The sequence below is a fragment of the Condylura cristata genome, unplaced genomic scaffold (assembly GCF_000260355.1).
Source record: "Condylura cristata isolate star-nosed mole 26May11 unplaced genomic scaffold, ConCri1.0 scaffold00015, whole genome shotgun sequence".
Classification (NCBI taxonomy): domain Eukaryota; kingdom Metazoa; phylum Chordata; class Mammalia; order Eulipotyphla; family Talpidae; genus Condylura; species Condylura cristata.
In genome coordinates this window covers 42,283,441-42,310,820 of record NW_004567116.1, presented here as the reverse complement: position 1 = coordinate 42,310,820, position 27,380 = coordinate 42,283,441, and the positions used below count along the sequence as shown (strand labels likewise).

Genomic DNA, 27,380 nt, shown 5'->3' with positions numbered 1-27,380 from the left:
TCCCACCCCTTATCTCATTTATCTAATGAGTATGATTTTGCTTATGAACTTTATTTTTCAGAAGGAAATGGAGGCTCAGCAAATGAGGTAAATCACCCGTGGAGTAAATAGCAGTACTTGGACTTGTCCTAAGCTATCTGATCGCCATATGAGAACAAGGCATTCCATGTGGGGTCAGATTCACACACTATCCACATCAAGGTTTCCCTCCAGATGAGCAGGCCTGCCCCACCATTATACCAGCCTTTGGCCAGGCCACCTGCACCCAAGTGGCTCAGAGAGTTTGTCTTTCCCACCACCCCATACTCAGCTTCTCATGAAAAGAGCTTGTAGGTTGAGTCAAAATTCTACTTGATGATTCCCAGTGTTCTGTCAAAGTACAGATGCTGTTCAGTTCTCTGACAGTAAGGTTGTTGAGAGGGGAGGGGAATATACTTCAAACTATGAATATTCTTAAGAACTCAAACCTGAGTTTAATTCAAGATGAACATCTTCTTGTGTTACTTATCAAAAGATGGTGATGCCCACCTTCCTCTACCCAAGTGTGGATCCAGAAAGGGCTGAGTGAGGAGCAGTTAAAGTGGATGGAAAGCATCTGCAAAGAAAAGAAAAGTGCATACAGAACTGGGGTACAGGCCAGAGGTGCAGGGTCAGTGAGAGTGTAATCTATCCTAATCATAGCTAAAATTGCTGTAGAGTCATAGAATCTTTCAAGTCCAAAATGATCCATTTGAACTTTTATATTTTTATAGATAAGAAAATATAGGGTCAGAGAGGCTAAGTGACTTGCCTAAGATCACACAGTAGTTTGAAGCAGAACCAGGCCAAGGCTTAGGCTTCCTAAGACAGAAGCAAGGCTTATCCTGCTGGGTCTTGACTTCAGTTGTTGGTGGTTGAGAAGACCAGTGCAGGGGCCCATCAGCTGTCCTGTGTCCTGGCAAATACTCTTCATGAAAGTCGTTATGACTTAGGGCAAATTCTCTACGGTGATTCATTTCCCCCACCCCGCAAAGTAGAAAATGCTTTCTGGAGTCTCTCCCTCTGTGGTGGTAATCAAGTCTTTTAGGTTTTAAATGCTCCTCAATCAAGCAGCTGGTTTCTGTCACCGAAATCCTTCAATCTAAAGACAGAATTCCTAAAATTAAAATGAGAATGAGTAAACCTTGAGATATTTCCAGCTCGAAGCTCTGTTTACATTCTGAAATCACTACTTGCTTGGATTTTAAAATGCCACTGTGTCTTTAAATATGCAGTCTTCCCCTGGAGTAAAAGTAGGTGTCTGAGAAACTAACTTCATGACCCAGCACAGTGCTGTTAGCCACAGTGAGGGGCAGCTCCCGCAGTGGGGAGAGACCTGTGGTTTCCACCTGACCCTTTTGTGATCTCTCTACTATTTTATAGACTCCAGTGACTTATCAAGAGACATTTTTATAAAAGCCAGTGATGTTTAAAAATGAAATGAAAATAGCAGTTCCGTAATAAGTATTTTCCATTGTCCTTCCAGAACATTAATCAAAAGATAAGTTCAGCTGGTCATGCTGGTTTTTGTAATTAGAGAAAAATACAGAGCTTCTATTGAAACTCTGGCCTTGGATGGGGACATGTGCCCCCACCCCCTGTGGCTCAAAGCCCACCCTTGCATCCTTCACAGGGATAACTCCTGTGGTTGGTGGCCCTAAAAGCATGGGTACCCCATACAGTGGGCACTGCCATGCTCCCTGCAGGAGTCCCTCAGGGGGACTTGTGGTGGGAGGCCATGGGAATATACCTCTATTTATGGGTCTTGAGACTGGAAAAAGTGCTTTTAGCTGCTTGGCTCCATGTTACAATGGTGTACATGTTAAAATCATGTACCATGAAGTTCAGAAACCGAGGGGCTGTGCACAGGTTTATGATGTCTCCCATGTGCTTTTCTGCCCAATTTTCCCCAGCAGGAAAGCATCACATACACCTGTGTGCCTTTTGGGCTGTTTTTCTGCAGACATTTTTTTTTTAATAAATTTCCTTTTCCCCTTCTCTTCAAATCAACAGCTTATGTAATAAATTCTAAAGTACATTAAAAAAATAAATCTTTGAGGTTTTAGAGTCTCCCTCAATAAATGTCCAAAGCCTTTGGTTTAATTTGGTATGATCTCCTTTCTCTCTTTTTTTTTCTCCTTCTGCGCCTCCTCTCCCTCACCTCCTGGTTCCTGCTTTTCCTGTTGCCCCTTCTCTCTTCCTCAACCTCATCTCCCAAACAAACAGCTTTGACTTGGTCACCAACGGCGGCGTCTCCGTCACTCTGCGTTTCGAGCGGGCACCTTTCCTCACACAGGAGCACACCCTCTGGCTGCCGTGGGATCGCTTCTTCGTCATGGAAACCATCATCATGCGACATGAAGAGAATGAGATTCCCAGCTGTGACCTGAGCAACTTTGCCCGGCCCAACCCAGTCGTGTCTCCATCCCCACTGACTGCCTTCGCCAGCTCCTGTGCAGAAAAAGGCCCCATCGTTCCAGAAATTCAGGTACCACTTTGTCCACTACATTTCTCTGGCCTTCCATCTCGTTTGGGGGTGGGGGAGGAAGATCTCAGAGCCAGGGGAAAGAGGCAACCCAGCCGCCCACTACCCAGGATCCAGCTCTGCACACCTCAGTGGCAGTGGTATCAGAATACAGGCTGTGCCTTTTACACACTTAAAATACATGGGCACTGAACACTGCCTGGCACACTCTGCCCCTTTCCACTAAGCCATCCAGTTCACTTCCGCTTTCCTTTTCCCTAGTCCCCCAAATCCCCCTTCTCATTATGTCTGTTAAAAGTATTTCTAATGATGCATTCTGTTTTTTTAATTTTTTTAAATTTATTTTTTATGAATACAGACCTGGGGTACAGGCCATAGATGTAGGGGGGAGAAAGAACTCACCATAGTCAGAGTGGGGAGCAGGACAGGCAGATTGACAAAGTACACTGCTGAGAGGAGGAGCAGGCGGGTCAGGAGAGGTCTGCCGGGCAACGTGGGTCACCCCCGGTGCCAGGGATTGAACTCGCACTAAAGTGGCTGTAGCCAGCTTGCAATGTTGTGTCCTAACCCGTTGCACTATCAGGGAGGGCCCTCTAATGATGGGTTCTACTGAGAGTAAGACAGGACCCCCAAGAATTCGCTTTAGAATGCAACCTCAATGAGAAAATATACATGAGGTGCTTAGCACAATATCTGGCACCTAGTAAGTGCTCAATAAATCTTAACCATTATTTTTAAGATTAATAATTAATATATTAATGATGTGTTTTTCAGGCGCTGCCTTCCTTCCCATTAAGGGTTGTTCTGGCTTGAGTCTATAGACCCACGTGCTTTCTTTACTTAACTGCCGTCAGAAGGGGGTAATTTGGAAAGATGCATTTTAGTCTAGAACTTCTGCAGTGTTGAGTTCTTTCACGGTTTCACTCAAATTTCTAAAGGCTCAAAGGAAGGCCAGGGGAGGCAGAGCACAGGCAGTGTGGGAGCCCGCGAGGCCCCAGCTCCCCGCCTGCCTAGTGAGCATGTACATGTTAATGACCTACCAGCACAGAGGCTCAGGGAGTGTCTCTACTTATGTGTGTGTGTGTTTCATGCCTGACTGAGTGAACACACCTCCCTGCGTGTGCCCTGTGAGTGGCTTTGCACGCCAGCCCACAGGAGGAAGCATAACCGTTCTGGAGTCCTCACTGCACCCGCAGGTTGAAATCGCTCTCCTTTTCAGAGATTCGGTGCTTGTCTCCAGTCTCAACTACCAGGCTGACCTTGCTTATGAAACAGCTGTCAGTAGAGACAAGAGCTTTCTGGAGAGAAATAATTTGTTACTCAATCCTAGTTCAGCTCCAGCTAGATCCTTTCCCAGGACAGGGACTCTGGAACAAATTAGGTGAAAGGTCCCACCCTCTTTACATTGCTCCTTGGGCTGGGTGTCTACAAACCCACTTGGGTCACTAACCTTGCTTATTATCAGATTCATGAAAACAGTCTTGGGTTTTCCCAATCCAACCACTGGCTGGCCTTTTCAGACACTCGGAGTGTTCATCTTACAGGGATGTTAAAGACAGGAAATACTTATTTCCTTTCCCACGGTGCAGAGCCTGTTGTGCCAGGAACCATTCAGCTCTAATTTAGTAAGATTGCTTTGGTTTAGGCACAAACCCTAATATCGCCTGTTGGTTCAGGAGAATGGACTAAGGGTCAGAGTGCATACCTTTCTGTAAAATGGACAGAATGCCAGCCCTCCCTGGTGCTGCAGTGGATTAAAGCACAGCACTAAGAAGCTAATGCCACTTCAGCATGAGTTCGATCCCCTGCCCCGGAGGTGACCCACATGGCGCAGCAGACCTCTCCTGCCTGCCCACTACTCCTCTCAGCAGTGTACTTCGTGAGTCGGCCTGTTTTGCTCCCCACTCTGTTGCTGATGAATCATCTCACTGCCCCTGCACCTCTGGCCTGTACCCCAGTTCTGTATGCATAAATAAACAACTCTTAAAAAAAAAAAGAAAGAATGCGAAAGTCTTTCATTATGAAGGCCCAAGTTCCTTTGCGAACCTCTGTGAACACAGGGTTAAAATAACTATCGTCCTTCAATGAATATGTTAACCTTGATGGACGTCACTTCCCCTTCTTGAAACAGAGCCCAGAGCATCAGACGGATAAACGTTGTCTGCTTCTACCATATGCCTAAGTGTCCGGTGTTAATGTAAACATCCCATCTTGGAACTAACTGAGCAGAAGGTGCTGCCTTCCCCCACCACCTTCTTCTAATACTGTGGACCCTCCGTGCCCAAGACTCCATTCGGTCCACTCTGCCTCTTCCCATGGAGGAGACAGGGCTTTGGCCACAGGTCCTTGACAGGCAGTGCCCTCACCTCTGCATCAGTGTTCAGTCAACACCTGATAGTCTCTGTTTACTTTCCAAAAGAGGAAAACCATTTGAAACAGTTGTCCTTTAGGAAAGTTCTGAGGAACAATCCTTGCAGAGGCTGCTGACCACATTAGTCCCACTTAGGAACGTGTATTGAATAGCTGCGTGCCGGGCACTTTATCTGTGACCTACTCAGTCCTGAGTGAGGAAACGGAGATTCAGGGTAGCCGTGAGTGTTTAAGGATGACACAGCTAGTGATTGAGAGGCAGCATTATGCTGCCCACATGATCTCTGGGGCCCTCTCTGTCATGAGCTAGGATGAGGCGAGGCCTGCGACCTGTGCAACCAGGTGGAGTGTCGGGGTTGGAGGAGTTACCTCCTGTCTCTTGTTTTCCTCTTCTCCCAGTGCCTTTTCTTCCTTCTCTTCCTTTTTCCTCCTCCTGCTTCTCTTTACACTCTGCTCCCCTCTCTCTTTTTTTCTTTCTCTGCTAGTTCCCACTTTCCTTCCTCTACCCACCCCCACATCCCCCTCTGTCTCTTAAGTACCCAGAGTCCAACTATGACCCTGTGGTCACCTCTTGCTATGATCTGTCTCTCTAGGCTTTGCAGGAAGAAATTGTCATCTCTGGCTGCAAGATGAGGCTGAGCTACCTGAGCAGTCGTACCCCCGGCTACAAGTCTGTCCTGAGAATCAGCCTCACCCACCCCACCATCCCCTTCAACCTCATGAAGGTCCACCTCATGGTGGCGGTCGAGGGCCGGCTGTTCAGGAAGTGGTTTGCGGCAGCCCCAGACCTGTCCTATTATTTCATCTGGGACAAGACAGACGTCTACAACCAGAAGGTGTTTGGGCTCTCGGAAGCCTTTGGTAAGCCTCCCAGCTGTAGGACGCAAAGCCATCCTCAGACACTTGAGTTTGGGAAAACAGGGCTCTTGTTCTGCCTCCTTGTTTCTTCTCATTTCCTCCTCTCAAAAATATCTGAGACTTAGTTTGCTTTCAAGAGCTTCTCGTGGCCCCCTGTGATCTAGAAGAATGTACCCAAAGACCTGAATATGGAAAATGTGACCATTTAAAACAGGGTTACAAAAACAAAAGGCCCTTGAAAAACATTGTGGTGGCCGTGGTGGGCTAAATGGGACTGTCAGTGTCATAAAGACAGACCCCATGGCCTTGCCCTGCCCATGCCCCATGGCCAGGAGCCTGGACTTGATGAGTAAAAATTGGGGTGCCTGGAGCCCTGGTTTCTTCACTTCTTGTACAAGAGCTAGAATATTCCCTTCATCAGAAGTGCTTTTTAACTTACCTCCTTTCCAATCAGAGAGGTTGTCTCTGTTGTTATTACTACTCTTTTTAGATGAGGCAGACAGTGGCCGTAGCCTCCCAAGAATCCCAGCCCTATTCACTCCTTGGACTTTGGGGGAACGTGGGGGTTGGGGGGGTGAGGTGGCTGGCTATGCTTATTTCAGCTTCTCAATTAGAATAGAGACCCAGAAGGGTTCAGAGCTGGTCTGTTAGCAAGGCTAATCCTTTAAGCACTTAGAGTAAGAGCCAGAGAAATCCCTTCTCATTTTGAACAACTCCAATTTCATTCCTTTTCTAGATCAGGTAAGGACAGAGGAGGAAGCAGAGAAGTCATGTTGAGAGAAGGAAGAAGGAAGGGAGGGAAGGAAATGAGGAGTGTCAGTTGAGTGCCCACTCTGGATATGTGTCCCACCTCTTTACCTTAGTGTTACCATCACCCGAACAACTATCTCGTGGGTCAGAAATTGCCCTCAAATTCTGCTTGAGGAAGCTGAAACTCAGAGAAGTGAGGTGACTTGCAAACAGTCAGAAAGAAACATAGCTGGATTTTCTCCAGACCCTCCCCAGAGGTTTGCATTCACCCTACCCCAAAGAGCACTTTGGGAGCAAAGGTGCACCCCTCACTGTTCACGGTCCCTTCTACAGACCAGTGGCGTCTTTTGTACCTTCAAAAACAATGAGGTTCTATAACTTCTTCAGATGAAATTAGCATGTACAGTGCCCTGCAGTCAGTCACAAAGGGAAGTGTCTTTGCTATAAGACTTCAGTGGCTGATGGTTACTTTTCCCAAGACTTAAGAGACTCCAGGTCACAGAGACATCATCTACCAGCATTCCCCTCCAGCCACACATAGCCAGCAACCTTTTATGGCATCTGAAAGGAACTTTAAGAGATGCCCAATTGTTAATTACTGTTTTGAGCAAGTGGTAGGATCTGGCTAGAAGAAATGCCATTGCTGGTTCTGCCAGTGCTGAAAGTACCTTTTACAGCCCCAGAGGGCCTGGCTCCCAGGGTCCTTCTAGAGATGCCAGGATTTCTGAAACACATGAAAACATGGGATGTTCATACCTTGATACTTTAAAGCAGCCTCCAGCTTTCAATGTGCCCTAACTCAGCTTTTCCATGTATTCATTACACATGATTTGGGGATTTTTTTTTCCTTTATAAAAATAACACCATGCTCAAAATTGGTAAATGAACAAAAAATGAAAACAAAGCCATAAATGTTCTTATCAACAAATATAACCACTTGTTAACATTTATTTTTTCATATAGCGTCTTAAAAAGACTATACAATCAGTCTTTTCAACTTAGCATTATTCTATGTGCACTTTCCCTATTACCACACGGTCTTCCAAGCTGTAGTTTCTGCCTAATAGTCCCCAAGTGAACATACTTTGGTTTGTTCAACCTCTCACCCCTTTTGAATCTTAAGATTACTTCTGATTTTCCACTATTTCAAATAATGCTGTGGTGAGGACTTTTGTGCCTAAAGTATTTTCCATACTACTATTTCCCTGAAATTGATTCGCCTGGGTCCTTTAAAAGTATTTAGTGCCTCGATTTAACTTCTCCTAATAATATGCAGTAACTCTGCCAAAAAAAAAAAAAGGATATTAAGACTCAGTACCCTCATACTAGTATTGCTCAGATCTGGTTCCCACTTAGAAATAAGATCATTTTTTCCTTTTCTAAAAAAGACAAAAGAGAGCTTGGCATGCAGATTGAAAGCCAGAAAAGAGCTTTGCTCACCTATGCATTTTATGCCTTTTGTTTTTTATAGTTTCCGTGGGTTATGAGTATGAATCCTGCCCAGATCTGATCCTGTGGGAAAAAAGAACAGCCGTGCTACAAGGCTATGAAATTGATGCTTCCAAGCTGGGAGGATGGAGCCTAGACAAACATCATGCCCTCAACATCCAAAGTGGTAAGTGGACTCGAAGAATTTCTGGAGCCAGACCAGGGAGTGGTGTGACCCTTGTTTAGTAGCCTTTGTGCCCTGCTAGACAAAAAATCAATTATATAGTCAGTAGGTGAGAGGATTAGTCAATAAATATCCCTGGATACCTGCTCTGTGGATTGTCATTCCTGGGATCTGGGGATACAAATGTGAAAGCCCCAAGAATTTACACTCTTGGCAGACAATCCCAAGTAAGTTCACTGCTGTGCCAGGAACACTGCCATTACAGAGGGGTGTGATGGGGCATAGAAAAGGATCACTTCACCTAGTGTCTAGGTCAGCAAGGCAGCCCTTCGCAGAGAATTTCTAAATGAGTCCCAAGGAGTCTGTGGGCTCAGCCCTGGGTATCAGGTCGGGAGACCAATCAAGGCACAGTGTTTGCTAACATGCTGAGACCCAAAAGAGGAGTAATTGGAAAGAACATTCTTCAAATCAGCAAAAGGTGGGAAATAAAAGCAATAGCAAAACCCAGCTGTGACCCTGAACAGCTGGCACCCAGGTTAAGAAGATTAGGACTTTTGATTTCATCTAGAGGCCAACATCAAACATCTGAAAGGGCTGGGGCAATCATGTGACATTATCTGTATTGTAGATAGTTCTGGAACGGACCAACTCAATACAGTAACAATGTCAGATGTTGCTGGCCTAATTTACAAATGAAATGAATGCCTACCAAAGAGACAAAATGTTTTTTTTTTGTTTGTTTGTTTGTTTGTTTTGGAGTGGGGAAGAGTATTGCTAGAGCCATGAGAGACCGAACAAGGAGTCCAGAAACTAACCTGTGAGTGGTAATTAGGGCATGTTGGTCATCAGTGTCAGAAAAGCCAAAATACACAGAATTGCCATCAAGGGGGAGTGTTTTGTTTCTTACTCACCTGGAAGTGGAGCGAGAGAGAGAATGCAAGGGAGAAAACTAAGAGCGAGCCTCTTCCAGCGCCCCACACCACTGCTACATCATGGGCCAGAGCTTAGTCATAGACCAGGTGTAGCTGCGCTTGGGGCTGGGATGGTAGTCGGTGGCGGGGAGTTACTGTCCAGCTAAACACCAGCGGTTCTGGGACCACTGAAGAAGGAACAGTGTGGATAAGATGGACATGGCCACCACTATATGGGCGTGTGTGTGCATGGTAGTATGCATACATGTAGAGTTGGTGTGTGATGAGGTAGAGAGTATAGACATGAGAGTAATAAAATGTTTGATTAAACTGCTGGTCAGTGAATACCTGTTCGGTAATGAATAGCTTCAACAAAGGTACCAGTTGACAGCCTGGGAGAAGATTCATATGACCTGTGAAAACCCAAATTCATTCAGTCTTCAGTGTGGGGAGGGGTGAGGCAGGGGCAGAAAATCCAGTTTGAAGGCTGTGGCAATAATACAGGAGATAACGTATGATCAGGGCCCTACAGAGATTGGCAGAGATGTACAGATCACTGATAAAGATTACAGTCTCTTCATTTTGCCTGTGGAGAAACTGAGGCCCTACAGCAGTCAGAGCAGTGCTAAAACCTATATGAGATCGAGGATCAGCCCAGTCATACCAAAACCAAGTAAAATGCCCATCTCGTGCCTCTAACTTGGTGAAAAGAGGCTGAGTTTCCCTCATGCATTCCTATAAACATGTATTGCTATCTACTCCTGTCCAGTCTGTGCTAATCGTGAGATAAAGAAGGGGCAAATTTATCTCCTTACTTAAAATAGTATCCATCTGAAGAGAGTAAAACAGGTTAGTGCAATTAAGAAGCCATGCTATAACGGGCATGGACTAGCTGCATGAGTTGTGCAGCCTGTTTGGAGGCAGTGAAGCTGAATGGTTTAGATCCTAGACTCAGGAACACTTAACCATCTGTGTGACCCCAGGTGCCACCTGCCTGCCCCCCTGTTAATACAGTGGGATAATAGTACCTATCTCAGCGTTGTGATCATACAGTCAAAAAAATGCTATGTTTTAGGACATTCTGGGTTTCCTTTGGAAGAGTGAGGCCTGGGGACACCAGGGAGTAAAAAGTAGAAATCTTGCATTACTTGCAAAATTAAGGTGACTCTGTGATCGAGCACAGTAGAGAGCCATTTCCTGCTCCCTGGGTGATTCTGTCCTTCTGTCCTCATCTCAGGCATCCTGCACAAAGGAAACGGAGAGAACCAGTTTGTGTCTCAGCAGCCCCCCGTCATCGGGAGCGTCATGGGCAATGGACGCCGGAGGAGCATCTCCTGCCCCAGCTGCAACGGCCTTGCTGATGGTAACAAGCTCCTGGCGCCTGTGGCCCTCACATGTGGCTCTGACGGGAGCCTCTATGTGGGTGATTTCAACTACATCCGAAGGATCTTCCCCTCTGGAAATGTCACCAACATCCTGGAGTTGAGGTAAGTAAGGTGATGTCTTCCCCACAGTTACTAGCAACTGTCTTTTTCCCATCCTCTGGTATTATTCACTTCCCAGCTGCGTGGCTTCACCATAAACTGGGGGGCCTTGAGAACACAGATGCTGCTTTCCAAGGGGAATGAATACAAGCTACTCCTGGGGCGAGCAGATGCCCTTGGCTTCCAGATGATGTTGAAAGCTCTTAGCAACCAAGAATTACACTCCTAGGAGCTCCTTGAATCTTCTTGCTGTTTCCTAGCACCAAGCTGATTGGAATTAGTCACATGAAATCGTTTAAGGACAAGGGATGACAGAATGGACAAGACTCCAAGCCAAGTGTTAGCAGTTCAGCCCTGTTACTTGACATTCTTCAAAGCTGGGAGTTGTTCTCTTCAGTTGCCCAGTACTGAGGCAAGGCCCACACCCTTTGCCTCTCTGCTCCTGGTGCCACACAGCCAGCTGTGTCAGCCTGGACAGCGAGTAGGTAGCACACAGCCACAACACAGCCCTGGGGAGGCCCACTATGGTGGATTTTCCCTATGCCTCCCCACACTGGCTCTTCTTAGAATCAGAGCACTGACTTAGAGTGGGTTCTAGAGTTACAGAAGAGCTGCGGTTCTAGACAGGGAACCCCCCACCCCTCGCCCCCACTGTCTCACTTTTAGAGCCACTGTTCCAAGTTCTCCTCACAGCTGCTTTAGGAAAAGGGATCTGCCCATCTCCTAGCCATGTGCGCAGGACAGGCCCTGGAGCTGGAAAGCCTTCCACCAAGTGGCCAGGGAGAAAGGAATGTCACCTTTGCTAGGCTCCTACTCCTTGCCCAGTATAATAGTTCTGCCAGGTGTGTATACCTGTTGCCCTTGACAAACAAGAAAAGGGAAGTACAAGGAATTTGAAGACCTGCCCTCGATCCAGCTTGTGGAGTAGCAGGCCTCTCTTTGTTATCAACTGTCCAATGAGGACCACTTTTGCTTACTGTCTTGTTAAGTTTCCCCCTGCTGGCAGGTGCCTGCTGAGAATCTCACTCTGCAGTGCACAGGTGAGTCAGGCTTGCAGGCCAACTGCCAGCCGTGGCCCTCAAGAGGAGGTGTTAGTATTCACCACACACACACACCCCTCCTCACACACAGACAAGTAAAGAGGGTCTTTGGCCACTAGGAGAATCACATGCTGTGGACTCATAGGAAATCAGATATCAGACTGAATGAAAACCAAACCACCAGTGGAATATTCTGTTTCTCCTTTTATATGAGTTAGACTGGCATAGACATCAGTCAGGAGACAAGGAACCTTTCATACTATCTTTCCATCTCCTGCTCTGTGGTAAAAAGAGCTGTAGTCTGGGGGTTGAAGGCGGTGGCGGGGGGAGGGTTGATTAGTCAGCCCACCTTCACAGGGAAGCTGTACAACTTGGGCAAGAACCTTATCCTCTGGGTCTCTATTTATCATACCTTTCAGATAAGAGATCCTCTTTTCCCTACCTCCCTCCCACAGCTGCTGGGAGATCATGGAAGATAGAGAGAAGGAAGGAAATTCAGAAAGGAAAATAAATTGATCACTGTATTATCATCTTAATATATTTTCCCTAGGCCTGTTTCTCTGGGTCACCCCCAACACCCTTGCTATAATTATGGTAGACCCTCAATTCTGCAGCCCCACAGGGACCCTGGTGGTAGGCTATGCAAGTTTCAGTAACTCTCTGTAGAGCAGTGGGTGCACAGAGACACCGCAGTGAGCGCGGGGATCTCTGGGAGTCTCTCCACACAGAGCAGGAACCGACTGTTCCTAGGTCTGCCTCAGTCCTGGTGAAAGAGCAGAATGTGTCAACCCCAGCCTCTTCCCCTGCAGTCAGTGGTACAGGGGAAGCCATGCCTCTTCTGTGATATATTGCTGATTGTAAGTGAGCTCACTGACAAGCAATATCTAATATAAAATATATCAGTGTCATAGCTGCTAAGTCTTTATTTATTATAGCACCATACAGTACCACTGCTGTCAAGTTTTCAAGCTGCTAATAATGCTTCTAACCCTGCTGCTAACACCTCATTCTTTCTTCTATTCCCTGCACTCCTGTCTTCTGTCAGAAATAAAGATTTCAGACATAGGTAAGCCAACCAGTGGAGAATTTCCTGTCTCTCCTTTGCCTTGTTGCATGTTGTATGGTAAGCTGCTCGTGTTACTTGCCCATGGCTCAATGGCAGATGAATCCTGTGCGGTTGGAACTGATTGGGGTAATCAGTTACAATGAGAGGGTGTCATTAATAATGGTGGTGGTGGATGAGGAGAGCCTGAACTCCTTTCATCTCTAACAAAGTACAGCAGCTACTTTGGTCAGCTATGGGCTACAGTAAGGGGGGGAAACTTGAACCTGACATAATCATTTGAACAGCTCAGTTTGCTTATCCTTGAAATCAATGGGACACAATCCTAGCTGTGTTAAATGACTTTGATGGTCACAGTGGGAAGGGCTGAGAACATCTTGATCAGGTAAAGACTCTGGAAGAAGAAAGGTTTCTGATTTGCGCTTCTGAGGGCATTCCAGGTGCCTCAACCTTTATGGTTGGGGTGCCAGGTGACCCCAGCAAAAGGCTTGCCTGCAAAGACAAAGTAGGGGGGCTTTTCATACCACAGGGACCACCCAAAAAAAAGCATCCCCCCAAATTGGAGCTTTGTCATGGAGTAACTCTCTCATGGAGGCGTGGATTGACAGTGCGGCAGCAGACAGGCCGAGAGAGCGGTCTGCTGTCAGCGACTCCTGTCACTGTGCTCCTCTGACTCCTAGATTGTAACCCTCATAGTGGCCTCACCCCACACACGTGGGTGACTTGAAAGTAGTCTTGGACAGAGGAAGCTGTAACCTACACTGCTAAAGAGGTGTCTGTCAGTTATTCACGTGTGACTCAGCTCAAAGTGGCCTGCGGGACAATGCTCAGTCACAACAAAAGAAAACCTTAGGCTGGTGGAAATAATCTAACAGACCTAAAGACCCAATGAAGATAATACACACATCTATATAATTAGATGTAGTACTAATGGGACAACAATGCATATTCTTTTGAGATAATAATAGTGATATAGAGAAAGCATATAATGTAGCAGAGCAGGGGGTGGGAGGGGGAGCGGGTCATGTGATTTCTGAACCATCCTGTAAAGCAGGTACTCATGATGCGTCCAGTTATAGAAGAGAAAACTAAAACTCCTTAATGTGTGATCTTGAAAAAATTACTTCATCCTTCTAGGCTTAAGTTTCTAACTTGAAGTTAATAAAATCTCCCTTGAAGATTATTAAAAGGTTACAGAGGGTGTCTGTAAAGCATTATGCCTAGAATTGTGCCAAGTACATAGAGCAGCTCCAAAAACAGTAGCAGTAAATAATAATAATATATAATTATTTCACCACCATACCAAATATATGATAATGATGATGTCTCCATATTTCCCAAAAAGGAATTCAGTTCTGCTTCAGTCATATAAAATATAAATATAAAATATATCAGTGTCATAGCTGCTGAGTCTTTATTATAGCACTGTACACACAAAAAAAGGAAGAAATACACATACCTAGACTGTGCATTAGATTATATTGAGAGCTTCCCAGCAGCCAAAGTGAATAGGGAAATGTTGCTATTTTCATGGTTTGCATTGTCAAAAATGGGAAAATTGGCCCACTTCCCAAGGGAAGAACATTTTTTCCTGACACTGAAATCTAAAGAGATTTTCACTGAACTTTTTATGGGTGATACTAAACTATGCAATATGTGCCCACAATTCAGTTGTGCAGAAAATATCCAAGAGCATTTCCTATGAAGATCTTAGATGAGAACCAGATAGATCAGAATCTCTATCAGGGGAAGTGACTGACTGGTACAAAGCAGCAAGCCACAGGACCTGGCTGGGAAGGGCCTGAGGCCCGGCACTCGTCTGGCTTTGCCGAGAATTCATCACATGGTCTCGGCACGGTCAGCTAGCTTTTCAAGTTTCCAGCCACCACCAGTAAATTGAAGGCACTGTGGCTTGGGTGCCTTTTGGTTCTGATCCTCCTGGTGGGTTGGTATGTCTGTGGTATCATTTCAAAGCCAACTTCCCTCTCTCAACTCATGGGTTTCTCAGGTATTACAGTCATTTCTAAAGTGAACTAAAGTGAAGGGAAAAGGAATGCCTTTCTGCCTTCCAGTTTTCTAAATACAGTCAGGAGAGGGAAGCCCTGGGTGCAGCTCTGATTTTACTGGCACCTGGATATTGGTAAATCCCTTCCTCTCTCTGGGCTTTAGTGTTTCTGTCAGTAAATGTCAGAAGTGGATTAAAGAAATTCTAGAATTTTGTCCTCTTTATCCATTCACATTTACTCTCTCAGCTGCTCCCAGGGACAGTGTGCGAGTCCAGTCTGGCACCCTTGGCCCCAGGTGTGCCCCAGGGCAGACTCATCTCTACCTTGGCCTTTTCAGCCTTAGTGTCAGCCCACATGCTAGGCTTGCTCAGTACGGGGACTCTAATCCTTTGGATCTCTTAAGGTAACAAACATCTGACCTCTTCCCAGCTCTCTTCCCGAGGCTCATAGAAGAATGTGTGAAGCCTGTGATTCAGAAGTACATTTGCAATCCAGTGTCTATCAAGCCCAAATGTACATGTTATGCAAACTCTAACCAGCCTTTAACTGCCCCTAGGAAATCAGGGAACTGGGACAATCTTAGTGGTGACATACTTAGCTTTTCCATTATGTAGTAGAAATATTCTAAGGGCCTCTCAGGGTGATCAGCTGCCAATTATTAGGCATTTTAAAAGAGGTACTAGGCTTAAAAGTTTATATTCTTTAAACTATGTTGTCCTCAAAATAGCCCTTAAAAGTAGTTGTGCTGGACTGGACTATGGTGATGGCACATGGTGATTTAGTTTAAAAAAAAGCTCTTGGGGCCCTCCCTGGTGGCGCAGCGGGTTAAAGCACAGCACTGAGAATCTGAAGCCACTTCCGCATGAGTTCGATTCCCGCCTGCCGCCTGCCCCGGAGGAGACCACATGGCGAGCCAGACCTCTCCTGACCCGCCCGCTGCTCCCCTCAGCAGTGTACTTCGTCAATCTGCCTGTTCTGCTCCCCACTCTGTCTCTGGTGAAGGCCTCTCGCCGCCCTTGAGCCTCTGGCCTGTACCCCAGTTCTGTATGCACAAATAAATAAATCTTTAAAAAAAAAAAAAAAAAAAAAAAGCTCTTGGGCCCTCCCTGGTGGCACAGCAGGTTAAAGCATACCACTGAGAAGCTAAAGCTATTGCAGCATGAGTTCTATCCCTGCCCCGAGGTGACCCACATGGCCAGTAGACCTCTCCTGACCCGCCCGCTGCTCCCCTCAGCAGTGTACTTCATCAGTCGGCCTGTTCTGCTCCCCACTCTGTCTCTGGTGAAGCCTCTCACCGCCCCTGCGCCTCTGGCCTGTACCCCATCCAGTTCTGTATGCACAGATAAATACATCTTTTAAAAAAGCTTTTGGACGATTCTGACAAGTAGCCATGTTTGAGAGTCCCCACTCTAAGCCCACAGTGTGTGCTTCCTGTGTCCCCCCAGGAAGCAGACGGTCATTCCCTCACTGGTGTTAGAGAACCAACAGGCCTTCCTGGAGCACCTGCTCTGTAGCATGCCCGGTACTCGGCCAGTCCCTGCCCTAGAGGATTCAAGATGCCATTGAAAGGACTAAACTGACAAGTGTCTTAAGGTGCTAAAGGCACTGGAGGGTCTGCTGAGGGTCCATCTAGTGAGGACTCAAGGGAAGGACATGGCCAGTTCCAGCATTGGAGCCAAGGAGAGCCGGAAACCTGGGAATGATGCTCCATGAGATGATGAGGTGATACTGGAGCTGAACCTCAGGGGATGAGCATTTGCACCTTGATAAGTAAAATGCTTTCTAGGACCTCAAAAGCAGCATACAGAAGTTAGAAGAACACATACTTTGGAGTCAAACAGATTAGAAACAGAAATCCACCCTGCCAATTAGCAAATTCTGGTCCTCAAATCATCTCACTTCTCTCAGTCTCAGTTCTGGCATAGTATTTTGAAAACAAAAGCAAACTTGCCTTCTAAGGGAGACGTGAGGCCATGTTTCCCAAATGCTGCACAGCGTCTGGGACAGAATAGGCGCCCAGAGACAGTAGCTGAGCTTCACGGAGCAGGGTCGGCTCTGCCATCCTGCCTTGAGGAGGTGAAGCTGCTCCTGTGCAGGTGGCTTGAGAAAGAAGTGAGGTGAAGACTGTGGCAGGGCTTTAGCACCCAGAAAGGGCTGTCACAATGGATCATTTCATTTGCACTTAATGGCAAGCCTGTGAGTGCAGCCAGGCAGGGGCTTAGTCATGCCACAACTGAGAAACCTACAGCTGTAGCCATTGAGGTGACTTGCTCGAATAAGAGCCCACATCGCCTAAGTGCAGCACTACTGCTCATCCTAAGCCCTGACCAGCCTGCCAGACAGCAGATTGTTCTTAGGCACAAAAGGGGGGGTGCAGCTCTTACAGACTGGGACACCTCTGCAGGTGACACCTTCTTCTCGAACCCATCGGCCTGAGAAACTGCACCAGTGGCTCTTCTCCAGAATGATGCAGGTAGATGTGAGCTGGAGGCTCAGGACGCTGAGCTAAGTGACAGCATGGCCTACTACACTCCCTCAGGCACCCAGTTCTGCCAGGGTGATAACATGAGTGATAGGCAAAGAAATGAAATAAGCACCTCTACCTCCCCACTGTCATGCGGAAAGCAGAGACAGTGCAGCTGCTCTGGTATCACTGAGTGGGATGTGGGGTCACTGTGTTTTAGTTACTCAGGCTCAGTGTCATCTGCACAGGAACATTTCATGATAAACGGGACATCTCTCTCATTAGCACCCTGCCCAAAGGAGAAGTAAAAGGAAAGCTAAATAATGTGATTGAAAATAATGTTTAATAAAAAGGACAGTGAAGAGTCTAGCCCGATAAAGCAAGGGGCAACTGTGGGCTAGACGGCACCTCACTGAACATTGGAAACACAAAAAATGCTTTAATTCCCATCTCATCCATTTAAGCCTCGATGGACTGGGGAGACAGAAACATTAATAAATAGCACAGCATTGTATAGTGTCCTGTGACACAGGTATGAATCTCATCGTCCAGAGAAAGGTCAGGAAGGTTTTCCCAGAAAAGGTGCCATTCAAGTTGACACCTGAAGACTGAGAAGTTGAGCCAAATGACAGGGAAGGGGAGTGGAACAAGAGCAAAGAGCAGCAAGTGTGAAGGCACATTTTAGGGAGGGTATTATAGGTCAGGGCACCTGAGGAAATAGCTAGAAAGGAGTGGGAGAAATGGAGCAGCAGCAGAATTGAAGGGCCTTGTGCTCTGCTGGACTGGAGTGTCTAAGCGTTGCCTGTGAGAAGTGGCAGTGCCATAAGGGAGTGCAGGGGGGTGACAGGTTGGCATTTAGGTTATATCAGGGAAGAATGGCTCGGGGAGGACCCAGCCCACACGCTCTTTAAGGTGATGGCACACTAGCTTTAGGGCTAGAGAGGCAGGACAGTTGGGAAAAACCTTACCGTCTTAGTTGAATTCAGGAAGAGAAAATTAAAGAAGAGTTTTGGATCTAGAAGCCTGGTGCTCTTAGGAGCAGTTAGTCCCCAAAGCACTGCCCCAAGCAAAGGGTATTTGTCATGAACAGGGTGCCGGGCTAAGAACCTTCAGAGACCTTGTCACTGAAAAGACTGCAGTGCCCCAGACTTAATCCATAATTCAGACATGCTAACCTGTCAAACAAAGTTTTCTGTTTTAGAAGGACCCAAATTTGACATGCCCGATAAAATATAGACTAGCTTTTTGTAGACTTTCCAATTCTCTTTTGCATTTTGAAGGGATGTAAAATGCCACTACTTTGCTGGTGTTTTCAGCACTGCTTTTCTGCTCCTCTGAGCCTCCTAGCAGTTTGTATCAGAGTGACCAGTGAAAATGGTCAGTGCAAGTCCATCAAGCCTGAGCATCGAATCAGAGTCTTTTGAGACACTTGGAGGAATCTACCAATATTGAGCATGGCTTAAGGAACCAGAAGTGATCAGGCCATGCACAGAAACTAAAAATTATCTTCCCAGGAGTTAGGAACCCACTCCAGTGTGACCTAGATTTTGGAAGAAATTGTAATTCAGTACCATGTGATAAGAAAATTGAAGCTAAATAGTCCTCTCCAAATATAAAATCAGACATGATGACTAGTGATTAAAATAACAATTATGATTCTTTTGAGTACCTACAATATGCCATGCATGATGTTAAATATTTTTCATATATGACTTTACATCATCATATATGATTTTATGTCATTTTCTACAGCCCCATTTTGTAGGTGAAGATAACTGGAGGTTCAGGAGGTCAGTACTTTGCCAGGGTTCCAGAACTTGGAAAGGATGAAGCTAGACTTGGAACCCAGGCTGATCTGATTCCAAAGCATGTGCAATTTTCCTCTTGTGTGGTGAGGGGTGGTATTTTATCTCCTCTGCACAGCCCTGGCCTAACTTCCATTTTACTATAGAGTAGTCTTATCTTTATGACTGTTTCCCATTGGAGAAACAGAACCGCTCCTGTGTTTTGCCTTATTTTTCTTTGGGTGTTGCTACAAATTACAAACTAATCCTGCATTTCACTTTTACATGACTGCCGGAGGGAAACTCCGAGCTCCTGATAAGTATACTTAAGTGTCAACACAAGTTGTTTGTAACACAGCACAAGTTGGTGTTGGCACTGCCAGGGAGTCAGATCTGGCAAGATCTTATCAGTGGGTCCCAAAATGGGGATGGGCAGCTGTGAAAACTGGGGAAAAGGCTTGTGTTTCAAATTCTCGAAGTGGTTTTTTAGTGACGCCTTCCATGTTGATGGTGTGGATTTACAGGCAACCTATTGATAATCTTTTGAAGAAAACATATATTGAGCACCTGGGTCAATCCAGTAGTGTCCCCAAGCTGAGTATGACAATCATTAACAGGAGGCTTTTGCATCAGTAGGGGCAGGAGAGATAGTTAGGCCAACCAGTGGGGTCAGAAAAATTGGGGAATCCTGACTCAAAATAGAAACATCATCCCCATGAGACTTTTTTGCTTGGATTTAAGTTCTACATTGTGGCTGTCTGTAGGGAGAAAAGGAAGCACTCACCAACTGCTATGTCCTTGTTTTCCAGTCACAGTCCAGCACATAAATACTACCTGACCACAGACCCCATGACTGGGGCCGTCTTCCTTTCTGACACTAATAGCCGACGAGTCTTTAAGATCAAGTCCACAGTGGTGGTGAAGGACCTTGTCAAGAACGCCGAGGTGGTTGCAGGGACAGGTGACCAGTGCCTCCCCTTTGATGACACTCGCTGTGGCGATGGTGGGAAGGCCACAGAAGCCACGCTCACCAATCCCCGGGGTAAGGACTTGCTGTTTACACATACCAATAGCATTTATTGTGATATTTTCCATTTCCAAAAAAACATATAGCAAAAAATCTTAGAAAATAGCAAAAAAGATACAGAGGAAAGAAAGCTAATGTTGCCAGAAATATTCCAGCTAGCATTTCCTTTCTTTTCTTATGCTCTTTTTTCTAAGTATTTGTGTTATATGTAATACTTACCAAAAATAAAAACAACTTTCAGGAACCTACTTTTTTCCACTAGGTGATATAGCACGAACATTTCTCCATGTCATCAAGTAGTCTTTTGTGTGTTCATTTTTCGTGGCTACATAGTATTCCACTAAATGACTGTCCCATTATTATCAGTGCTATATGTTTGGACAGTTAGCATCTCATGTTATTGTTTTATACAATATCACAGGATATCATCTTTGCACCTATTCATATACTATAGGATGAGTTAACAATAAGCTTCTATTTTGAGTCCTTCAAAAAGTTGAACCTACCATACCCATAATCACCATTTTGCAGTCACTTATTCACATATTTACTGAGTATGAAGGGTGCTGTGGTTGATTGGATAAGTTCATTATAACAAAACAAAAACACTTGAGTCCAAATCACTGACACATCTGGACACAGAGTCCAGAAGCCTGGGAGATAAGGGAAACTTTTTGGAGAAGGCATCATTATCAACAAATATCCATCAGCAGGGCATTCATAGTGTTGCAGGCCTAACTCCCCTGACTTTCAGTGTCTAAGCCATCAATAAAATGGGGCAGTAATACCTTCTGTGTCCACTTCCTAGGATTGTTCTGAAGATCAAAATTAATGTTTTATATGATATCTTAATAAAATGTCATGAGTGATTGGACTATTAAATAATGCCTAGTGAATGAGTTCATGGTTGTGAAAATGATTGGTAAAATACAATTGATATTGTACTTTCAAATCAATGTAGTAGACTTTAATGACATCAAGCAGTCCTTGCCACCTAACCTCTCTGAGTCCCACTCTCCTCATCTATGAAATAGAGATGTACTACACAGATACAGTGCTGGCTAAATGTTTTCAGGAATGTAAGAGCTTGGGGTGACGATACTGGGCACATGATAAACATCCCATCAAGAGTGAGCCCTATTGTTATTATTCTATTTATTAGGTTATATCATATCTTTTATCATACTATCTCTATCCTCAACCGGGTCACCTTGTGGTATCCATGGCTAATCTTCCTCCTGCCGCGGACCAGCGCAGCAGGAGTTTCAGGGATGGCAATTCTGGCACAGGGTGGACAAGAATGAGGCTGAGTGATAGACAGACACGACTTCTAGGAGTGTATATCTGAATGTAATTTATTTTTAAGAGTGCAGAGCATTTATACAATTTTTCTTGGCAAGCAAATATAGAGGTACAATGATTCTTTCAATAGAAGTGTGACAGGTAATACATTTTTTTATTGTTTCTGAGATGTCATCAGGGGCCTGAAACCAACCTAGGGCCCTAAGAAACCATTGTGTATTCAAGGTTCAGTGGTGCTAGATAAATACCCTATCTATCACTTTTTCCTTGCTAATCCTTTTAATTGCTCTCTCCATTCTTTTACAAGCCACCTGGTATACAGGAGTTAATAGAATTAAAGATTGTAGCAGATTTTCTCAGAATTAAATCAGTATCAAGAACAGAGGAGGCTGCATTCCTCTCAAGAGTATCATTAGAACGAAGCACAGTGTTCATAGCATTTCTTTGGTTTAGTACGTTGTCTGTCAGCAGAATCAGGAAACAAATCAAAAGTTACAGTGACCATTCGAGAATCAGCCATTCTTTTATTCCTGGAGGGCCACATATTCCTCCCATGTGCCCGGTACCTGGACCGTGCCAAGCTCTAAGGATTTCTCACTTAGGCACCCCGGGAGGGGACGTGGCACCCTCCTAATTACAATTTCCTTGTATTAAGAGAATAGTCGAAGTGGAAAGACTGTGCTTTCACTTAGGGACCCTGCATTGTGGTGTTGCTCAGACAATCATTGGCTATGTGTCCTCTTCTGGGTCTCAGTTTTCTCACTGCTCAAAGAACAGATAGGACCAAATGATACCTGAGACACTTCTCTGTCACAACATTCTGCTCTCAGAGTTAAAACAGTTTCTGAGAATTTTTATTCTCTGCAGGCCTTTGCCGATTGTGCTACAAACATGTTTTCCCCCACACACACTCACACATGCATACACATGTTCACAAAATGTAGTGGCAGCAAAATTGCCCAAAAGCCTGTAATTAACCCAGATAAATGGCAAGGATGCCACAATATGCAGAGACTTTGCAGTAGGGAGGAGGAAAGATGTCCATCTATTTAGCACAACAAAAGAAGGAAAATGCAGTAATTAATCAGGGGACAGATCGCTTCTATTAGCTTGTGCAGTCAACTTTGTAAACAAGAAATGCGATTATTCATGGAGCATTCATCAGTCCTAGCAAATAGAAAAGAAGGAAAGAGCAGAGCCAGACAAACAAGACAACTCCTGTCCTAGTACTCGAAGAATGTAATTAATTTACACTTCAGACAGGAGACAGAGGAAAGGCTTCCTTTGCCTTACTGGCTCTTTGGTCCCCAAATGAAATCACCTTCCAGCCCTAGGCAGCCTAAGGAGAGATCAGAAAGAACTGCTGTCCAAAGGGTTTTGATCACACAGCTCATGGTTGAATATTAAACCACCCAACCGACCAGTCATAAACATGTGGGCTCAAGAATAAGGTCATGTTTATCTCTCGGCCTCTGCACCCCTAAGCAGTTCAGTTTGGTAGGAGTACATATAACTCTTGTGATTCCTGTGGTCTGTGCCTGGGGTGAAAACCAAAATCAACCATTATCTTTTTTAAAGGATTTGTTTATTTATGCATGTAAGAAATGGGGTACAGGCCAGAGGTGTGATGGTTGAGAGGATTCACCAAAGACAGATTAGGGAACAGATTAGGCAGATTGACTGAATATACTGCTGAGGGGAGCAGCGGGCAGGACAGGAGAGGTCTGCTGCACCATGTGGGTCAGCACCCTGGCCAGGACTCGAATCCAAGCTGTAGTGATGCTGAGACTTAACCCCTAAGCCACCAGGATTCCACTTTTGTAGATGACTAAGGTGGTAGGCAAAATTCTCCAGCGATAGCAAGATGGAAGGACCAAATCCCTGCTTTGAACAAGTTACTTCCTGCCTTTGGGGTCTGTCTCCTCAACTTTCAAAGGGGAACAAATGTTGTAAGAAGATGCAATAATAGAGCAGGGGTGTTCTGTCAACCAGCCAGAACCCACCAGTGTGTGTTTCTGCCTCTGATGCTGAATTCCCTGCTCTAATCTCTGTGTTCTAGGCATCACAGTGGATAAGTCCGGGCTGATTTACTTTGTGGATGGCACGATGATCAGGCGCATCGATCAGAATGGAGTCATCTCCACCTTGCTAGGCTCCAATGACCTCACCTCAGCCCGGCCCCTCAGCTGCGATTCTGTCATGGACATTTCTCAGGTAAGGAGAATCCCATGTCTGTACCCAGCACCCAGTCAGCCCAGTGGCTCTTTATCTTTCTTCTGCATGGGCCTATTAAGAACACATGCTTGATGCCAGGCCTGTGAAGATCACTAAGGACACAAAGATGAAGAGGCAGTGCTCTAGGGGTTACAGAGGGAGGCACAGAGGACAGTGAAGCAATTTGCCCAAGGTAGCCATGACTCACAGTGATTTTTAAACTTAGAGCTGCTTGAATTCACTCTTTGGAAGCCAGGTACCCATACATTGCCTGTCCTCCTTCCAAACTGTAAGATCCAGGAGTTCCAGAAATTTTCCTCTGCTGTAACCAGGGTGTCTAGTACACAGCAGGAAAACGACCATATCGGTTGGTTGGTGGATGGATCGCTGTTGGATGGATGGATGGATGGATGGATGGATGGATGGATGGATGGATGGATGGATGGATGGATGGATGGATGGATGGATAGATGAATGGACGAACAGACAGACGAACTGGTTGAATCCCAAGTGTGTCTCTCACCAGCTGAATAACTTTAGACAAATTTTGGAGATCTTTAGAGTCTGGTGTTTCCTATCTGTAAAATGGGAATCACTGACACAGGCCTGGCAGGATTGCTCTGAAAATACATGAAACAGGGTGAGCAAGGCTGCTAGCGCTTGGAACTCAGTAGTGACCAATAAAGAGAAGTCCTAGTCCCACTTACAAAAAGGAGGGAACATGTGTGGCAGATTTTGGAGGTTCAGTAGGTTTTTTGGGTGACCAGGAAGAAAGAAGACATTTCACACAAAGGAAGCAGCACACACGAAAGAACAGTGTTAGTGGGCCAGGTGTATTTAAGGAACATTAGGAAAGTCAAAGCCACGCCTTAGTGTTCTTGGAAGGAAGGAGCAGAAACTGAAACTGAAAGGCTTGATTTGGGGGCCAATCAGTGAAGGACCTTAGCATGCAATGACAGAGTTTGGTCCTTCATAAGTGGTCCCTGAGAAGCCAGTGGAGACCTAAGCAAAACACAGGTGTCTAAACCTTCAGCATGTCCTTAGTGTGCCCTGCAGTGTGTGGGCAAGAGTTTGTCCTTTACTGCTGCATCCTGCTTCAGCCTGGTCAGTGCTGAATCATTGAATATCCATCTTGGCAACATTTGCAGAATCAAGGAAAGAGGAGGCTTGAATTACATTAAATTGCAAATTAGTGTCAGCAACACCCAGGCTTAGCTTTTTCAGCCCCCTCACTTCTAGGGTACCCTGCACACACAGGCCCTTTTCTGCTCCCTGGGGTGCAGTGATGCCTCTAGCACTGGCCTGTGTCATAGAGTCCTTTTCCCAGACCCTGCGCTGCTGCTGGTAAGGCTACAGCATCCTGTCACCTCCCTGTCAGATGCTGATGTAGCTCCCCTCTGCACCAGCTAATATGATTGTTATGCTCCAGGATGAAATCTGTTCTCTGCACTTGTCTTCTAGCCTGGCAGGCTTCCCTTACTGGCTTGCGAGTTTCCCTCTCCAGTCTGCGAATAAGCTTGAATTACCCGTCAGGAAGCTGCCACAGCCCAAGGATGTGCGTACAAGTGCTTTCCATTCTCAAAACGCCCTCCACCAGTCAACACAGGGTGCCGACATTTTTCAGTCTACACATTGGAAAACTGTTTAACTTTAGACAGAGGTACTCCTGCCAAGCAGTGAGATCAAACACTTGGAAGACAACTGGCATACACCGTGTGCACGATGGAGGGGCGAGGGAGGGGTACACTTTGAGTCAGAAATCCTGGACTAAAATCTCTGCATCTCACTATCCTCATCTGACTCTAAACCTGTTTTTTTTTTTTTATTATTCTCTAGATACAGGGGTATGTGTATGTGCGTGTGCATGTGTGTGTGTCTGATATATAGGGCTAAGAGTACTGGCTTTTGTTCTCACAGCTTCTGCTGTTACAAATACCCAGCTCCTTTACTGTGCGGGGGGGAGTCGGGAGGAAAGCCAGATAGCTGAGAGCACAGCTCAAAAGCAAGAGCACAAAGGGAAGGACCAGGGAACTAGGACCATCTCCTCTAGAAGGAGAAAAAGACCAGGCCAAGAAGAAACAAAAGGGAGACACAAAGGAGGGAAGGAAGAGAGATTAGTTCTGTGGCCATCGCAGACACAGAGCGAGAATCTTAAGAATCCCGACTGATTTCCTGAGAACTCAAGGGGGCCATTTCTAATTCTGTTAGAAATAGAGGTGCAGAGATAATGCAACTTCATTTTGCTTTCTTACTGTCACAGTAATCCTTCAAGACAGATATTATCTGCCCCATTTTACAGAAAAAGAAACCAAGGTTTGGTGGGGGAAATAATACAACATAGTTATAAATGTGGAGCTCTGTGCTACATGCCATTGGGGATGAAAGTTCTGTTTTTTGTTTGGTGAAAGCCAGTACATACATTACACAACACAGAATCTGACAGCTAGTGATAGGCTATAAATATCAGTTCCCTTTATAAGTTACAAAGAACTTCTTATACATCGTCTTGTATGGCCCGCACTGCTGTTCAATGTAATATTTATTACCTCCTTCACACTTTTCACACCTGGGGAAAGAAGCTCAAAGTTGTAGAAACTTGAGTGGGATCTCACCTGTAGTCTCATGAGAACTGAGCTAGAAAGTGCTGTGCCCTGACGCCACATCTCCCGTGCTCCCGTGCCAGCCACCAATCAGCTCTTGGCTCAGCAGCTTGATGATCCAGTTCTGACAGTAACTCTGCAGCAAGGCAGTCAGTTCAGAGTGTTTTAAGAAGAGCATGCAATGCTCAGGACATGGGGAGAGGGCTCCATTCCACCTCAGGCCACAGGATATGGGAGCTGGAAGAGCCTCAGAATGATCAAGTCTTGGGGCTCCATTTTAATGATGGGAAACTCAGCTTCAGCCGGATCATCACTAATGGGGAGGTAAATCAGAGGAGCTGGGTACTGGGTCAGGCAGAGCCACTTCTCAGGTACTGGGACCAGAAGGACCATCTTTCACATCTCAGCCCTTTCCTCCTACGAGCCCGTGAGCATTCAGGGCAGCAGGACTGTGTCTGCCTGTCCTTTCTTGTCCTCCCACCCCCCTCACCCTTTCTGGCCACCTCCTTCCTGCCCACACACATCCATCAGGGAGCCATCTTTTCATCGTAATGACAGGCAGAAAAGTCTGCTAGCAGGTCCCCAAGGGGGCACAAGAGCAGAGGGCATAAAATATTTAGCAACCAGTGTTGACAAGAAATAGGTTTTAGAAAATTGAAAATTCCCCTGTCACTTTAGAGTAAACTGTGTTCTGGAAGTAGCCGCAGGCTATGGTAAGGCTACGCTCCAGAGAACACTGGAGCCTGCCCAGTGCTTCAGGATCTCTCCTTCTGTGGAGAACAGAGGAAACCAGTCTGGGGGTGAGGGAACAGGAAGATTCCAAAAAGCAGAGCCTGACAGCTGATTTCAGAAGAAAGGAGAAAAGACCTGCTCTGAACTGACAGCCCTGAGCTGAACAGGCAAATGAAGGGGGCCTCATCTCACATGTTTATGTCACTGGGCTTATTTTACCTTCACAAACTACACAGATACATTCTACACAATGCAAAGCTAAAAATTAAAAGAAGAAAGATCAAGTTACCTCTAATGCCAGTAGAGTTAATATTTTGGTTTTGGTATATGTCACTCAATGTTTTAACCTCCCCTCTTCCCATAATCTAATTTATTGTATTTTTCCCCAGTTGGGATCACACTGTGCTTACAATTCTATAACCTATTCTTTCCACAATATACATAGCAAGCATAGTCACCATGTCATTAAATACCCATTTGTAGTATTACTTGTAATGATAACACACAGTATTGTGATGTCTGAGTGAACTAAATACATGTGATTTATTTTGCCAGTTCACATCTTCGGACATTTGAGTTGGTTCTATGTTTTGTGTGTTACTTAAAAAGCTGTGATAAACACCTTTATAAACAAAGATATGTAAGAGTAAATGTCTTATC

At 45.5% G+C, this 27,380-nt stretch overlaps 1 protein-coding gene across 1 annotated transcript in view; it reads left to right on the top strand.

Annotated features, from left to right (window-relative positions):
* Nucleotides 1–27,380, top strand: part of TENM4 (teneurin transmembrane protein 4) — a 511,167-nt gene that overhangs the window by 442,022 nt on the left and 41,765 nt on the right. The window contains exons 19-25 of the mRNA XM_004683244.2: nt 2,245–2,506; nt 5,467–5,734; nt 7,953–8,096; nt 10,242–10,491; nt 12,574–12,594; nt 19,655–19,887; nt 23,234–23,388. Coding sequence (XP_004683301.1) covers nt 2,245–2,506; nt 5,467–5,734; nt 7,953–8,096; nt 10,242–10,491; nt 12,574–12,594; nt 19,655–19,887; nt 23,234–23,388 — 1,333 coding nt within the window. The remainder of the gene's footprint in view (nt 1–2,244; nt 2,507–5,466; nt 5,735–7,952; nt 8,097–10,241; nt 10,492–12,573; nt 12,595–19,654; nt 19,888–23,233; nt 23,389–27,380) is intronic.